We start from the raw sequence: 18531 nt of genomic DNA on the forward strand, positions 1-18531 counted from the left end.
TGAGTTCCAGGACAGCCAGGGCTATACAGAGGAACCCTGTCTCGAAAAACAAAAACCAAACAAACAAGAAAAAAGAAATAAATGCTAGCTGGAGTTTGCATTCGTAGGTACCAACTACCAATGGCTCTCTTACAGCCAGGTATTGTTCTGATACCGGGAGAGTGTTAAGGAGGAACAAAGCTCCGGCCCTGTATTCTCTAGAGCAGGCCCCGTGGCTGTTAGGTAAATGCAATGAAACTACAAATCATGGAACAAGAGATGAAGTCTTCATTGTGGAGATCCTTTCTTTCATGATGCACACAGAAGTGGTGCTCGTAGGTTTTTAGTCTGCTAGCTGCCTCCCTCTACTGCTCTGTCTGCAAGTCCATTTCAGCTCCATTATTCATATGCAGTAGTCAGACTGAATCTCACCCTGACATCTGATTCTCGGAAACCACGCAAGTGTCCCCATCACTGGCTTCCCAACTCTCCAACACAGAACATCTCTGCTCTCCTCTGTCCTCCACCGACCTCCCCGCCCTCTCCTGAGCTCCCAGTCCTTAGATTCTTCCTGATTTCAGCTACTTTTTCTGCTTTAACTTTGGCATTAGTTACTTCAGCCACTCTGGCTATGGTCCCACCATAACACTGTCTCATTCTTTTAACCACACCGGTACACCAGTCTTAATCCCCTTTCCTTGCTTACCCAGGCAAAGCAGGAATCCATACAGCGAAGCTAGACCATATATTCTGGCTACAGGATGGTAGTACTGACTGGTTGATTCAGTGCTGGGGTTGGACCCCAGGGCCTTGCCCTTACTGGGTGCTGCTCCACCCCTGAGCCACATCCCCAGCCCTTAGTGGTGTTACACCTTCCTCTCTTGCTCATCCCCGGGTACATCTGTAACAGGTATCCTCAGTCTCCTCCACTTTCAACATACTCTCTGAGGTGGCTCTGAGAAGAATCTCACCACACAATCCGCTTTACTGAGAAGTTCAAGGCCATCTAAAGTAAGTCTGAATTTATTCAAAAACAGTATTTACACCACCTCCTCCATCATCCATTTTTCTGTAGTTACTTAATACATTCCTTCCGGTTTTTTAAAAGATTAATTCTACTGACAGTATCATTTTGTGTTTGGGGGTTTCTGATATTTATTTGTTTATGAGGCAAAGTCCTACTATGTGGCCCAGGTTGGTCTCCAACTCATAATCCTCCTGCCTCAGCCTGCCAAGTAAGATTACAGATGTGTACGACTACTCCTGGCTATACACCTGCATCTGGGATTGCCTTGTTTTTGTCCCTAAAACGTGACTCTACTGCAACACTTCACATTATTTTCTCTCCTGGAAGTCCGCGGCCCAGTTAAGAACATAGGTTATGTCTCCCCTGCCTTTCACCCATCCCAAACCCTCCAGTGTTTACCACAGCAATGGGAATAAAATCCATACTTCCTTCCATGACCTGTAACACAGCCAGTGGTCTCCTACAGAGATAATACCACACTCCTATATGTACCATGACATATGGAAAAGCCCCACTGTGACGAGTTCTTCCGCATCCTGCCAGATCACCAACTATCCCATCAATACTTGCTAAACAATGTGTTTACAGCTAGTCGAGGCACAGCCCTTGGAAGTTTCTATCACACTGAGGCTTTTGTTTCAATAGTCTGGGGGGGGGGGAGTTCCTCATCTCTAACAAGCCTCCGGAAGACACACATCCTGCTGGTTGTGCACCACCTTTTGAGAAACAGGTTATAGCCTGTCCGGCAAGGTGGATGTAAGAAACCCAAATAGTGTGGTACAAGCATGGTTGAGGCGCGCGCGCGCGCGCGCACGCGCACGCGCGCACACACACACACACACACACACACACACACACACACACACACACAGATTTTCTTCCAAAGGGAAGAAAAATATTATGCTAGCTACAATCTTCCAACAACCAGTCTCTTGTCTCTCTGCTGAACTGCATGAGGGAACTCACATCTGTTCTCCTGCTCGCCTCTCTGTTTACTAGCCCTTATTATAGACTATAGTCTCCATCAGTCTGCAACCATCAAAGGCGGGCATCTGTTCTCCACCTTCCTCAACTGCTGTCTCCTCTCCATGCTCTTCTAACTCCTGCCTACGGTCCTTGGTCCTTGTCTGCTTTGTCCCGTTATCACTGCTGACCAGCACTTCCTGTCACTCCTCCTGGGAGCTTCTGCTCTCTGAGCTCTCTCTTTAGGTTCACAGCCCCAGGATCCTCTAAAGCCATGGCTACATCTTTTCCTAACTGTTCATCCTACTTCATCTAATTATGCGCTGGGTTTTTAGGGGATATAGTGGATTCTTGGAAGAAGAAATCAGAGGTAAAGAGAGATGGCTCAGTGCTAGGAGTTACAGATAAGTGTGAGCCACTGTGTGGGTGCTGGGAATCAAAGCCAGGTCCCCTGTAAGAGCTGCAAGTACTCTTTTTTTTTTTTTTTAAAGATTTATTTATTATATGTAAGTACATTGTAGTTGTCTTCATACACTCCAAAAGAGGGCATCAGATCTCATTACAGATGGTTGTGAGCCACCATGTGGTTGCTGGGATTTGAATTCAGGACCTTTGGAAGAACAGTCAGTGCTCTTAACCACTGAGCCATCTCTCCAGCCCCCGAGCTGCAAGTACTCTTAACTGCTGAGCCATCTCTCCAGCCCCCAAAACTGGATTTCTACTAACACTAATAATTCTCTAATGTGCTTCTGAAGAAAGGCTGAAATATGTTTACTAAAATTACCTGTGGGCCTTTCTCCCTCCCAAATTTATATCCTCTTTCAAAATTCATAACTTTAGAGGGACTATGAGAATACATAGTTTGAAAAATTATTCCAATTTTTTTTCTTTCATGATTCTACAATGCTAGCATTCCTTCTAGGCTCCACCCCACAACAGCCAGGGATCCCTGACTCACTATAAAAGGGGCTGCTTGTCCCCTCCTCACTATTGTAGTCTCTTACCCTCTCTGTCCCTTCTCTCTCTGTTCCCTTTCCTCCTCTCTCTCCAAATGTTCACGCCTGTCTCTACTCTCTTCTCAACTCCCTTCCCTATGCCCTAAATAAACTCTATTCCGCCGTTCCTATTCCTATTCCTACTATATCCGTCATATGGCTGGTCCTTCAGGAGGAAGGGATGCCTCAGATGGGCCTGCAGAGGCACCCCCTTCCACCTCACCGTACCTCACTCTATCAAACATATCCCTGGCTTCCTTCTCTTTTTATAAAGCACAACATACAATATCCCTGAAAAGCCCAGCTCATAATTGGATGAAGTAGGATTAGTTGTTAGGAAAGAGGTGGCCACAAGGGGGGGGTATGGGAGCGATGGCTCAGCAGTGAAGAGTGCTGCAGCTCTTGTGGAGGGCCTGGGTTTGAAGCTCAGCACCCATGTGGCAGGTCAATTGTTTGAGCCACATGGTTGCAATTGTTTGTAACTCTAGTTTCAGGAGCTCTTCTGACCTCCAGTACCAGGCATGCATAGAGGACACACACAGACGTGGGCAAAACACCTATCCACAGAAAATAAAAATAATCCTAAGTCTGCAGAAGATTTTGTAGGCAGTGTTTTTCTATGTATTGCAGGCTGGCTTTGAACTCACTATATAGCACAGACCAGCCCCAGACTAACAGCCATCATCCTGCCTTCACCTCCTGAGTATGAGGACCACAGGCATGCATGGCCACACCCAGCAACAGAGGAGCTCAATAGGTGTCTTCTCATGTCTAATACTAACTTCATGGACGCTATGGGTCAACTTCTGCTCTGCTTTACCTTTTGCCTCCCATTCCCGTAGCTCCCCTATAACAGCTTCTTTCTTAACTCTGATCATTCTTATGGTGCCAGCTAATCAAATAAAAATATCAATACATTGAAAGGAAGTCACATAATGGGAAAACATTAAAAGAAGTACATTTTCTGATTATTTATCCCTTAAGGGAAAACTCTAAGCTTATAAACCCGAATTACTAATATTTTGTGTGAACAGTCAGTTCTGTGTAACTTCCCTCTAACAGTAAAGCATTAGAAAATACTTATAGAGATTGGACATTAGGAACCCTCATTCATTCTTCCTTTAAGTGTAAGATTACAGAGAATTAGTCTTTAATTTAGAAGTCTAAACTTTATATAGGCAGATTCTAGACTCAAATCTCTCAATTTCTTTGGACAGAAAACAAATAAGCTTTTTATGAAAATAATTTTGTTCAGAAGAAAGATAAGCAGAACTATTTTAAACTCTTAGGAACTTTCTTCTTTAAAAATGGAACACACAACTCCTTGAGAGGGTTACTGGTCCTGTGTTGTAACTGGATAACTGATGGGGTGATGCAGATGATGTGCAGCCTACTCTTCTTAGAATTCTCCAACATTTTATCAAAGAGCAGTACTATACAACTGCAGGAAATGACATCTGCAAAGCTAGAAATTCAAAGTATTTCATTTAAAAATACCTCTTAATGTTTTTCAAAGCACTAGGTATTCGTTTTTTATTGGTATGAGAGGCTTAGAAACAAGCTAAATTTTAAAATGGATATTATAAGCATCTGGGGTTGTGGCTCCATGGCAAAGCTCTTCCTAGCATGGGTGAGACTCTGGGTCCACCCTGGTACAGGAAAACACAACCTTGTGCAGCAAAGACTGCAACTACAAAAAGCAACCCCACTTAACACTTCAAGTGAAGCATCGCATCTGTCATGGTCTTGGCTAAAGAGTGCACTGAGCTTGCAGGGGTGGCTTTAGGAGCCAGTGCCAAGGCTGAGGACAGACAAGGCTGCTCCCCTTGCTTTCCTGAGCCAGCACCAGATCAGAACCACTGGCAGAACTACCTGGACTTGCCCTGCTGTTAAGATATCAATAGGCAGAGAAGGGGTGTTGTCTCTGAGTCCATGCCACATCCTGGCTCTCCCCTACCTCTTCTCCCCTCTTCCCTACCATTATATCTGAGTGGTGAAGGGAAACTCTGAATCATGATGTGACTACTAATGAAAACACACTGAAAAACTGAAAACAAAAATAAAACCAAGGGGCTGGAGAGATGGCTCAACAGTTAAGACTACTGACTGTTCTTCCAGAGGTCCTGAGTTCAACTCCCAGCAACCACATGGTGGCTCACAACCATCTGTAATCTTCTGGTGTGTCTGAACACAGGGACAGTGTACTTACATACATAAATCTTTAAAAATAAATAAATAAACCCCAAACCCTACATTTAAATTGAGCCTGCTAGTCTGTCTGCTAAAGACACGAAAGAGCTTAAAACAAGAACAATGCTTAGTTCTCCAGGAAACAAGCAGACGGTAAAGCCATACCCATGATACCAAAATAGAGCAGCCCAGAGACTCATTTCGTTTGTTTAGGGACAATCAGCATAGGAATCCAGAGGATTTTCCTGTGTTTCATCCGGTTCTGTACTCTAACCCAGCCCCAAAACAAAAGTACTGTGCCAACAGAAAAACTAACAAGACTAATAAACCAATGGATTGACTAAGGACTCTGTACCAACAAACTGAGCTCCTTTTAGAGGCGAAACCATCCATTCTGCTCCTGTGGGTTTTAGCTTAGATTTCCTTCATTTACTGTCTAAGTGGAGTGCATTTTGCTCTACAGAATTAACCCTGTGTATTACTTTCACAGGATCTCTGTTCCTATTCAGGCACGGGGGAAAGCCTCAGTTTTATTCAGACAGCTAAGCATGAATCCCACTTCTCTCTTCCTTATAGAAACCCTTAGCCTTGGGCTATAGTTCTGACTAAAACATTAAGTGTTTTGAAGTGTAAGATACTGAGGGAGATACTTTAAATAGGCGATGGGCCTCAGGGGTCACTAGTTTTTCAGTTTGATGGGGTCTGATTACGTAGCCCAGGCTGGTCTATAGTTTGTTCTACACTGAGGCTGGCCTCTATCTCCTCGCTCTCTGGCTTCAGCCTTACCAGTGCAGCTGTGTATCATCATGTTCCACCTCATGGTGACATGTTAATCACACACATCATACATGGAAAAATGACAAAGGAGACACAGATTCATTCAACAACCCTAATGAGCATTGATCAGGGTATTATAACAAATATTACAGCAAGTATGATTATGCCAACAAATTAGTATGCTAACAAGCTGTGTGCATCTTGCTTTGTACAGAATAGTACAAAAACTAATAGAAAAAAATGGGTTACTAAATTTTACTTAAAGTCTTTCTGGGTACATATTTTTGTGGGGGTGTTGCTGTTGTTAGTTTCTTTGTTTTGGAAACAGGGTCTCACTATAGAGCTCTGGCTGTCCTGAAACTCACTATGTAGTCTAAGTTATCCTCAATGTCACAGAGATCCACCTGCCTCTGCCACCCTAGTGTTTGGATTAAAGGCAGAGCCACTACTGCTGGCCTGGGTGCATATTTTTAAAAGATTACCTTTTCTCCCAGAACAGCCCTAAAAAGCCTAGTGTCTTTAATCTTAAAAAAAAAAAAAAAAATTACAAAGAAGGCTGGGTAAGGTACACGCCTTTAATCCTAACACTTGGGAGGCAGCGTAGAGTATCTCTGAGTTCAAGGCCAGCCTGGTCTACACATTGAGTTCTAAGACAGTGAGGGCTACATAGAGAGACTCTGTCTTAAAACAAACAAACAACAGCAAAACCACCACCAAAACCCAAAATACAAAAAAAGAATCAGCTGACTTAGAGACCCACATAGATACTCCATCAAATCAAATAAAAAAAAAATAGAGACGATATTCTTTTGTGCCCGATTTTATGTTTGTTTGAAATGAAGTCTCTGGTATGTAGGCTATGTAGTCAAGGTATGTAGCCTCAATCAGCCTTGAAGCAGGCTGATTCAGACTTTGCAGTCACTGAGCATGAGACCACCTGGGGTGGAGCCTTCCGACCTAGATGGCTCTATTGTTCTGTCACTGCTGCTCTTCTCTATTGTTCTGTCACCGATGCTCTTCTCCAAGACACTGCTACCTGCTGAGGCCCTTGAGATATTCTGGAGACAGCATCCTACAGGCTGCCAACAGGCTTCAAGAATAGATCTTTAGGGGATGGGCCTCCCCCCTATATAAGCTCAGACTCTTAGTAAACTTTGGGGCCTTGAACAGAAACACGTCTTGGCCTCCATTATTTCTCTCACTGTTTTCTCCCATACAGCTCCTGCTTCCCACTCAGGAACCCAGTTAGTGTGGCCGCAGGCAGCTACAAAGGTATGCTGGGTTTGAAGGCTGTGCTGCCATATCTGGCTTTATGAAGAGCTGAGGCATAGATCCCCAGAGCTTCTTGCATGCCAACCAAGCACTCTACTAACTGAGCCACATCCTATCCCTGTCTCGTATATCAGTGGTACTTTTAACTAAAATGAACCAACTGCCACTTTTATATGGGATCACCAAAATCCAAGCAAATCTCGGCTGGAGAGACAGCTTGGCAGTTAGGAGAACACACTGCTCTTGCAGAGGATAAGAGGTGGGTCACTAGCACTCATGTCTCATGCTGTGCCTCCAGCTTGAGGGATCTGTTGCCCTTGTGCCTCATTGGCACCTGACTCACATGAGCAAAACGACACCCAGACAATCATATACACACACAATTTTTATATAAATAAATCTTTCTTAGAAATCCAAACAAGAACTGGAGAGATGGCTCAGCAGTTAGTAGCACTGACTGCTCTTCCAGAGGTCCTGAGTTCAATTCCCAACAATCACATGGTGGCTCACAACCATCTGTAATGGGATGCCCTCTTCTGGTGTGTCTGAAAACAGCTATGGTGTACTCATATACATAAAATAAGTAAATCTTTAAAAAAAAAAAAAAGACAGCTACAGTATAGAATCTGTACAATCATAGAGCCTTAATGTTCAGATTAGAAACAGGCTTAGGTTAGGGAGCTAGGTCAGTGGGTATAGGGCAGGGGATAGGCTAGCTGTGCAAGCATGAGACACTGAGTTAGAATCAGTATACATGTAAACACTGATTTACACACGTGCCTGCAACTCCAGTGTACACTGGGGCTGGAGACAGACAGATCCCAGGACCTTGCTAGCAGTCTAGCCAGGGCTCAGTAAGGTATCCTATCTCAAGGGAGTAAGAAAGAGAGAGAAAGGAAAACACTTGACTCCCTGGCTACTACATACACTCATGGGCTTACATGCGAGCATGTGCATACACACACACACACACACACACACACACACAGTCTGCTGTAGGTGCTAGATAATTTTTCTTTACATTCAACCGACAAACACTGACATTTACAGTTGTCCTTTTTCTTGTTTTTCAGTAGAGCACGATGCTAGACCTATAGATAATACTCAGGAGATGTTATCTCAAACACTGAGAATCTCAAGTGCTCAAGAACCAAAGGCCTTTTTTACAAACTAAAGTTCATTGCTTGCTGCTAACCTTATTTCTTCTGTCTTTTAGGCCACAGACTGATTCACATGTTTAGTCCTTTAAAATAAGATGTTAATTTAAAATGATAATTTAGCCAAAACAACATTAGACTGCTGAAAACTACTATGGAGATGGGAAAATAAAGCTTAAAAAACCCCAAATACCACCATTTTATCTTCTTCCTCTGAAAGTATCAACGAATACCCCTCTAAGCATGCATTACTGGAGAGATACAAGGAAAATGAACGGTTGACGTGTTCAATGCACAACCTTTCTATTACATCACATATTCACTAATATAACAGAAACAAGAACTGGAAAACTCAGATTACTTGCTGGCCTCAAAATTCTCTGCCAAAATCCCCTTTATAAGTTTACTAGCAAAAATTATGATTAAAAATTTTAGATGGCCATATTTTACCAAGTATCATTCACCAATTTCTAAAAACAGAACCCATAGGAAGAAGCATGTTTCCCATTCTAAGCCAATGAACACACAAGCATGGATATATTAATGTTCACTATTAACATATAGGATATCATCTCTAAAACCCTGATTAAAAGTAAGCACTGGGCTTATTTTTATTTTAAATATTGTGAGCTTCTGACCCCAGCTCTCGGGAGGCTGAGGTAGGATCTGAGCTCATGGCCAGTCTGGACTATATAGTGAAAGTATCAACAATTCAAAAATAAAAACATATACACACTGGAGGCTAGAGAAACAGCTTAGCAGTTAGGAGCCCTTACTGCTCTTTCAGAAGACCTGAGTTCAGTTCCCAGCACCCACCTAGGAGGCTCACAGCTGCCTGTCACTCCAGGGGATCTGACACTGTCTCCATGAGCACACACCACACACGCACACACACACACACACACACACACACACACACACTGCACATAAATTCATGCACACACACACACACACTATATAGCTAATAATCCTTAATACATATTTAATATATACAACCTAATAACCATTTGCCCATAAAATGCATACAAATATGAATAAACATATAGATAATTTTATATATGGGAGGAAAATAGCTTTCTTTTAATAGAATTCCAACCAACAAATGTAAAAAGCAGAGAGTGCCTGGAAAGGCAGCTCAGCAGTTAGAGCACTGGTTGCTCTTCCAGATGACCTGGGCTCAGTTGCGAGTGCCCATTTGCAGCTCACAACTTCAGGGATCCAGTGCATTCTGACATCCTAACCCACTGCACACTCATACACAACCCTACATACAGACACACATAAATTAAAAAAAAAATGAATCTTAAAAAAAGAAGAAGAAAGAGAAACATGGTACCACTTTAACAAAGCACTAAAATACTGTCACCAGTAATTGGACACATTTACAGCATGCAACTTCTGAGACCCAGAACAAATCAATGAAATGTGGGCTACTGGACCAGATACTATGTGCATGTTCATATGTGCATGTGTGAGTGTATGCTACAAAGGTCATTATTACAACTGGAAAAATTGGAATAAAGTCTGTAGATTTGATTAAATCACTGCAAGAATGTCCTCACTTTTAGAAGGTGCACATTTAAGTATTTATGAATAATGCATACCATGTCTGCAGCTTATTTCCAAGTGGTTCGGGAAACACCAACATACAGAAAATATAAATACAGCATAACACTTGGGGAATCTGGGTAACAGGTTTATGTGAATTCCTTACACTACTGCAACTTCTAAGTATGAATCATTTCAAAATAAACATTAAGTGTTGAAAAATTAAGAGATAAATAATAACATTAAAAGTAAGAGAAGATGTTTAAAAACCAAATTGTCTATGCACACGACATTGGCTTAATTACTTAGGACCTTGAAGCATGATTGTATCTTTCTTTATTGTTCTTGTGCCTCCTTCCCCTCTGTGATGGTCTCATTCTAGTTGGGCACTCACTGTGTAGCCTAGGTTGGTCCTGAACTCACAGTAATCCCTGTACCTCATCCTCCTGGTGCTGGGATTACCAGTGTGAGATGCCACAAACATATGTCTTTCTTTCATTTATTCATAAAAAACAGACATATAGGGCTGGTGAGACAGCTTAGCAGTTAAGAGCACTGACAGCTCTTCTGAAGGTCCTGAGTTCAAATCCCAGCAACCACATGGTGGTTAACAATCATCTGTCATGAGGTCTGACGCCCTCTTCTGGTGTGTCTGAAGACAGCTACAGTGTACTTACACAAAACAATAAATAAATCTTAAAAAAAACAAAAACAAAAACCCCCAGACATATAGAAAAACTCCAAAACATGTGGCAAGCTGACGCTGGGACGGAAACAAGGGGGATCTGACTTTTAAACCGACAGCACAGTGCTAAGACGCGACACAGCCAGACACAGCAGACGTATGTTTACCTTGCTCTGTTGTAAATCACTGGCTCGTTTTCCTCCTGGACAGTTGTCAGCATGTCCAAATCATGGAAAATTTTCTGCATATAGTCCAAATATTTATATCCTGAAGCTCTTTCTACTATGGCTGCCAGCAGAGTATAGCCAAACGTTGAATACAAAAACTGACTACCTTGAGACATCACCACATGGGGAAAGGGGGAGAAAATGCTCAATTATTATTCAAGCATATGTGAAATATATTTCCGCTGAAAACAGTCATACTTTTAGAGCTATAATATTTTAGTTTAACATCTAATTACAGGTTACAGGAGGTGTGCCAACACCCTGGTTAGCTTTGTAATGCCCATGCTTAGTTCAGCTCCCTAAATATCAGGCCAGCTCCTGGACACAAGAATAACAATGAGCAACACAGGGACTGCACACTTGTATGAATCCTTGTCTGAGTCTGCGCTTTTATCTGAACATGAAATAAGCGATATATACCACCTCAAAACAGAACCCTTCAAATTGGCAATAAAAATAGAAGGATAGAGAAAAGTAAATTTGACTTCTCCATCAATTGTCTTTTTGTGGGGTTGGGGGGTGGGAGTGGGGAAAGTGCTGGGAATGAACCCAGACAGGCTGTGGCAAGCATAGCAAAAGCTAAAACTTGGGAGTTCCTGGAAGGGCAGAGCAATGGCATGTGCAGAGAGAGACACAGGCTCTTTGGGTTTCTTTTTTATGAATAAAAGACAGAACAAGACTTTTCCACAGTTCGGTATATTGAAAGGGCAGAGCAGAGTTGCTGGGTCACTAGGGTGTCAGGCCTTATTTAGAGATCATTAGAGCTCAGAGCTACTCCTCCAAAAAGTGTACCTAAAGGCATCTTCCTCCTGGCTGCTGATTGCCCAGAAGTTGTGAATGCCAAGAGGAGGGTGGACTGAGTCACAGGTTGCTCTTGAATTCAGGTTTGCCCTGATGAAAGTTTTAATGGCCATCTACATAGCAACATACAGCTAGTTCTTGATCAAATGTCATGTTTTCCTCAATACATCCCACTGTTCAAGATATAACTAGTCACATGAGTTCTAGCGATTGATCTCTCTCTCTCTCTCTCTCTCTCTCTCTCTCTCTCTCTCTCTCTCTCTCTCTGTTTCTCTGTATAGCCCTGGCTGGGCTGGAACTCACTCTGTAGACCAGGCTGGCCTTGACTCAATGATCTGCCTGCCGCTACCTCCTGAGTGCTGGGATCAGAGATGTGCGCTGGCTATGCTGCTGGCTATGAGTTATTTTAATTATATATATATCACTTAGGGGTTTGTATTCATAAGATTTTATGATCTATACTAAAAATGGGCAGAAACTTTATTTTTAAATACAAAATCCATGATTGTATTTTCATTGGTCTTTTTAGTTATATCTATATAATAATGTTGATTCACAATCATGTCTTTTATTTATATATTTTTAAAAATTATTTGTATGGGGGAAGGAAGTGCATATTGAGATCAGTTGACCTCCCAGGTCTGACAAGAGCATGAGAGTCTCAGGAGAAGCTGGGGTTTTGGATGGCTATGAGCCACCAGAAGTGGACGCTGGGAATTGAGGTCAGGTTCTCTTAGAACAGTGCATATAGATGGCTCTCAAAATGAAACTACTACACCAATTTAAGACAAATTTAAGAAAAATATAATGCATAAAGACGAACAGAAAGCTAAAGCCAAGCATGGTGCTACACCAAGTTCTAGGTATAATCCTAGAACTTAGAAGACTGAGACAGGAGGATCACAGTTGAGGCCAGCCTGGGCTACACAGTGAGCAGCTGTCTTAAAGAAAAAGCAATATTTTATAGATTGGCATTTGGAGGAAGGTAAGTTGACTAACACTAGCTTTTTAAGGGACAAAGGTACAAACAGGCTGCTGGGCCCTTGACACGCAAACCACGTACAAATGCAACAGCAGCACCTTTGCCGCTCCACTTGTGCGCACATTCTGTTTGGAGAACAATTATGACAACACTCCACAGTTCCCATGAATAGCTCAGTGCTGAGAATCTCTGAGATGGGGTAGCCCTCCATGACACTAAAGCTAAGCAGCTATCTGCCTGGCTGTTAGGGGAGAGAGCTCAGTTGGGAAAGTGCTTGTAGAGCAAGCAGGAGGACCAGGGTTCAATCCCCAGAGCCCTCATAAAAAAGTCAGGGTGATAACACTTGTAATCCTTGTTCTAGGGAGCCAAGATAGCTCAACAGATAAAGGTGCTTGCTGCCAACCCCTGAATTCAGTCCCTGGGACTCACATGGTGGAAGAACTGACTGTGGAAAGTTGACCTCTGACCTCTGCACACATCACAACAAATAAATAAAATGTAAAAAAACAAAAACAAACAAACAAAAAACAAAACCAATGAGAACTCTTCCTGAGAAATGATATCCAAGATTGTCTTCTGGCCTCCACAGACACGTGCATATACACATGTGTAATGTATATGCACGAATGCATGCACACACACACACACACACACACACAAGCACATGTACACAAGCACACATGTAGCACACACACAAACACAGACATTCACACATGCATACACACACATACATACATACACGCACACACACACACACACACACACACACACACACAAATGCATGCCACACAGGCACACACAATGCAGGCTCTATACTGGCCCATTAACCCAATTGAAAGCCATCAGGATGGCAAGCAATATCTTGACCTTTTTGAAAAAAGAAACTTCAACAACAACAACTTTGTTAGGAGCAGCAGTCAGAACTCACCAGGTTTAAAGAATAAAGGATCATTTTTAAATAATCTTAGTGATTCGATTGAATTTTCAAACTTTTCTTTCAAATATAATTCGCCCTGTTCAAAGTCATTCTTTTTCTTGCCTGGCTTCGCGCTGCGGCATCTGGCTTCGCCATCCTGCTCCACTTTGGCTTTTGGTGCTTCGCTCTTTTCGTTGTTTTTGCCTCCCTTTTCTTTCAGTTCTTTCTCTTGGTCAGATGGTGGCGGCATCCCTTTCACCATCTTCTGGGCTTTATAAGCTTTCTCTTCTTTCACTTTCTTTATGTCCTTTTCATAATGACGAATTCCACTTAAGTGGGAAATTAGTAATCTTGTTGTGACAGAAACCTAACAACAAAAAACAAAAACCACACAACTTCACTGACAGTGGAAACTGTAGCAAACAAGCCAACAGCAGCCTTGGAAGGAAGGCTCACAGAAAAGTAGCCAACAGATTATCATATAGATTGAACGGACATCTAAGGAATAAAAACAAACCGAAGAATTCTATTGAATATTTAGAATAGGATTCCGGTATACACAGTGTAACATACCAGTGGGAAAACGGGTTGTGAGTGTCACTACCTTTTCACCCTCGTATTCTTTTTCTGGGAACTCGGGAACATAGTGCTGCACAGGGAGGTCCAGATCCAGCTTCCCTGCTTCCCACAGTTTAGCCAGAGCCACCATGGTGAGGCTTTTGCTGATGCTTGCGATTCTCATGACCGTTTCTGGTTTACAGGGTACGCGGTTCTCCACGTCTGCGTAGCCTAATCCTTCAAAGGAAATAAAAGCAGAAAGTCTATCACTGAAATTGTCTCAATTAAAACCCACTAGGTATTTCTTTTTAAGACACTGGACTAGCTGGGATGAGAGTCTTATCAATACTGACAAGTGTTTATAGCTGAACTAGAGTTTACCTAGTTATTAATTCAATATTTTCAGATACTATTAGCTTAACAATATGACGATGACACTTCTTACATAGCCCAGGTTGGTCTTGAACTCAAGATACTACTTCTGTTTGGGATTGCAAGTATTATGATAATTATTCTTGGTTGTTAACTTGACAACATCTGGAATTAAAATGCAAAAAACAGAGGGCATACTCATTAGGAATTTCTGCTTTTTGAAGTAAAGTGGGAAGATGTACTTTTAATCCAGATCTTTGAGATAGGAAGACACACCTTTAATCCAGATCTTTAACTCAGATCTAATCTGGGCTATTCCTTCTGCAGGAAGCCTTTACACGGACATGGAAGAAGGAAGCTTGTGCTCTTTGCCTGCTTGCTCTCAGCTTGCTAGTAAGTCCATTCCTTCATGCCCATTAGAGCCTATTTCCTGGGACTCCAGCATTTAATGAAGACCAGCCGAGGCATCTAGCTTTGTTGACTGAGCACGTACTGGAATCTTAGACTTTTCATTCACAGCCTGCCATTGTTGGAGTAGCCAACCACAGCCTGGAAGCCATCCTTATAAATCCACTTTCTACATAAACAGAGAGAGATTCATTCTATAAGTTCTGAGAGAACCCTAATATAGATTTTGGTATCAAAAGTGGGGTGGCAGATATTGTAGCCAGATCTGTATAACCATGCTTGCTAGTCTACACTTTAAATAATTTACATTCTTTAAAGTAAACATCACCATTCTTCATAATTCCTCATATTGTAGTTTTCTGTTTTTGAGCATTTTCACTGAATTCTTTCAAACAGCCAGCAAATAAAATGAATACAAAAATATGTCAAATTCCCTAACCACTTGCTTAATGCAGCTGCAACCCGAGGAAAAAGAATATACTAATTTTTTTAAAGCTTCTTCTAGAAAAAAGTTTGATTTTCATCTTCTGTACAGTATAAAAGTATGTAATTAGATGTAAGAAACATAAAAAGCTGAAGTATGAAAAGAATAAATGATAAATGTAAAAATATTTGTATAAAGCTTCTACTTAGAAAGCTGGCATTTATTAAATTCTTTTTTTATTATTTTTATTCTCTTTTTCCTTCTTTCCCTCTTCCCAATCCCCCCAATGTGTGTGTGTGTGTGTGTGTGTGTGTGTGTGTGTGTGTGTATGTATTACATGCACCTATAGAAGTCAGAGGACAACTTGCAAAAGTCGATTTTCTCCTTCCACCATATTGGTCCCTGGGATTGACCTCAGGCTGTAAAGTTTGGTCTTTGTGGGCACCAAGTATGCACATGGTACACAGACATACATGCATGCAAAACACTCATACATATATGCATGCCCATAGAGGCTTAGAAGTGAGTATCAGACCCTCCGGAACTGGAGCTACAGATAGTTGTGAACTACAATGTAGGAACCAAACCTGGACATTCTGCAAGAGCAGGGAATGTCCTTACCCACAGAGCCACCTCTCCAGCCCCACCCCTGCTAGGCCTTTTGGATCAGGATCTTCCTATATGTATCCCAGGCTGGCCTCAAACTCAAGGTGATCTTCCTGCCTCAGCTCTTCAGTGCTAGGGTCACAAGCATGTGCTACCATGCCCAGCTTATTGCTTTTTCTCATAAACTAACTATATTGATTAAAATACACATATACTCAAGTGAAGTATAATTTTCCCAAACCCTACCACTTCCAGCAACATCTTCTGAAACTACTGCTTTCCTTAAATAATGCCTGAAATATCATTTACTAAAAACCTAGGTGATGAGCTGGGTGTGGTGGCTCAAGTCTTGAATCCCAGTACTGAGGAAGGTAGAGGCAGGCAGCTCTCCTATGAGTTTGAGCCCAGCCTAGTCTCCAAAGTAAGTTCCAGGACAGCCAGATCTGTTACACAGAGAAGCCCAGTCTTGAAAAACAAAACAAACAAACAGACAAACAAATAAGCAAATAAATAAATAAAACCCAGGTAATGAACTGGAGCAATTTGTTCATAATGGAGAAGTTATGTTATGAAATAGTGCTTTGACACACTTACCATAAAAGGAACAGAAATGGCTCTCTCAGGCTGGAGAGATGGCTCAGCAGTTAAGAGCACTGGCTACTTGCTCTTCCTCAGGTCCTGAGTTCAATTCCCAGCAACCACATGGTGGCTCACAACCATCTGTAATAGGATCCAGCGCCCTCTTCTGGTGTGTCTGAAGAAAGCTACAGTGTACTCATATAAATGAAATAAATAAATCTTAAAAAAAAAAAAAAAAAAAAAAAAATAAAAAAAAAAAAAAAAAAAAAAAAAAAAAAAAAAAAAAAACTTAAAAAAAAAAAAAAAAAAAAAAAGTGGCTCTCTTAAAGCTTCTAACCTTGGGGAGAGGTGGATGCCAGGGTCTCTACATGCTCAGGCTGGCCTCACATACATTATGTGACCTTGAACTTCTGATCCTCCAGCTTCTACATCCTGAGGAATGGGATCACTAGTCCATACCACTTTGATTTATGTGGTGCAAGGGATTATATCCAGAACTTGTACCCAAGAGCAAGCACCAACTGAGCTACATCCCAAACCACTTCAAGCTTGTTAAAACAAACAAAAGAGTTAACACTTCTGTCTAGTAAATATAATAATCGATTGTAACTCATTAAGGACCAGGGATATCATGTATTCCTAATACTTGGTATAGTGCCTTTTACAGAAGTGGGGGGGATAAAAAAATTACAGAGTAAAAGAATAAAAATATGCAGAAACTGGCGTTTTAGTTACTAATAAGGATTATCTAATATGTGATAGTGGTAATTTAACGGACTGTTCTACATTCCATTTTCAGAGCAATTCTTAAGAGTAAACTGGGAGAAGAAACAAAGCATTTTGAACACATCCATGTACTTGAGTCACACAATTTAATTATTTATTTTATTTTGCCCTCACACATGAAGGTTAAGCAAGTGAGCTTCCACTGAGCTATACTCCTAGCCCAGTTAGTTACATTTTAAACTTTTCAGTGATAAACGAAACAGCCTGATTATTCTAGTGATACATTGTCTCTACAAATGTGCCACTTTTTTGCAACTCCAACCTGTAAAACATCCATATTTTATTTCACCAGTAACAAAACGGGCTACTTGCTGAACTCACCTTCTGACCAGACTTCTTTTCCATCTACAGAAACTCCAACCACTATGCCGGGGGCACCAACCTCGTCCTAAGAGAAAAGAAGAAAGGCCACGGTGGTTCAAAAGTGGACTGACTCCGCCCACTCTACGGCCCCGCCCACCAGGAGGGCAAGGACTCGGCTCCCAACGCGGCGGCCGTCCCAGTGCAAAGGACTCGCTCTCTAAAGGGGAAGGGGCGGGCCCCTCCGCGGCCGGTGACCTCAGCTGCTACTCGAGCAGCCCTGAGAGCGTCAGCCCGCGGCCGGGGAATCGGAAAAACGGAAAGTCTTTCTCGGAAGCCGCCGCCCTGACGCCCACTGGGCCCGCACCTTGATCCGGTGTAGCAGATCGCGGCTGCTCTCGATGGCTCTGGAGAAGCCCCTGGCTGCGGGCGGCGCAGGCGTGTGCGGGCTCCCCGGGCTCGGGGCCTGATCGTGAGATGATAGCTCGGTAGCGCCGGACGCCTCGGGGTCCGCGGGGGACTGAACGGGGACGGCGCCCCGCAGCCCGACCACCAGCTTCGCGCCGAGCGCCAGCCCCAGCCCGAGCCCCAGGCCGCCGGCCCAGCCAAGGCCCAGCACAGGCAGACCCGGTCGCCAGTGCGCTCCGCGCCGCCCTCCGCCCCAGGCTGGGCCTGCGGTGGCCGCAGCTCGAGCTGTCACGCTTGACAGGAGCCGGTACATGTCGCCTCCACAGAGCCCGCTGCCTCCTGGCTTGCTCGGGCTTGGCCGGCGGCGGGCGGGACGAGGGGGCGGGGCTGGGGCGGGGCTTTACAGTACCGCTCAGTCAAGGCCGGGTGGGTGAGCGACGAGCGCATCGAGCGCCTGGTCCTCGCCTCCTTTCTAGCCTTCTGGCTACTAGTCCTCTTTGGTTCCGCCCCTCCTTTTTTTTTTTTGCTTTCTTTTTCCTCCCTCTTTTTCGTATCTTTCTTCCTTCTTTTA

General features: G+C 42.9%; 1 protein-coding gene across 1 annotated transcript in view; it reads right to left on the reverse strand.

The window, feature by feature from the left end:
• Lactb (lactamase beta) overlaps nt 1–18327 on the reverse strand; it is a 20193-nt gene extending 1866 nt beyond the window's left edge. Inside the window, exons 1-5 of the mRNA XM_021207319.2 lie at nt 17920–18327; nt 17574–17640; nt 14124–14314; nt 13532–13886; nt 10761–10926 (exon numbers count right to left, since the gene is read on the reverse strand). Of these exons, the coding sequence (XP_021062978.1) occupies nt 10761–10926; nt 13532–13886; nt 14124–14314; nt 17574–17640; nt 17920–18273 (1133 nt within the window). The 5' untranslated portion in view covers nt 18274–18327. The remainder of the gene's footprint in view (nt 1–10760; nt 10927–13531; nt 13887–14123; nt 14315–17573; nt 17641–17919) is intronic.
• Between the last annotated feature and the right edge of the window lie 204 nt (nt 18328–18531).

This window comes from Mus pahari, chromosome 10 (genome assembly GCF_900095145.1).
Source record: "Mus pahari chromosome 10, PAHARI_EIJ_v1.1, whole genome shotgun sequence".
Taxonomy (NCBI): Eukaryota; Metazoa; Chordata; class Mammalia; order Rodentia; family Muridae; genus Mus; species Mus pahari.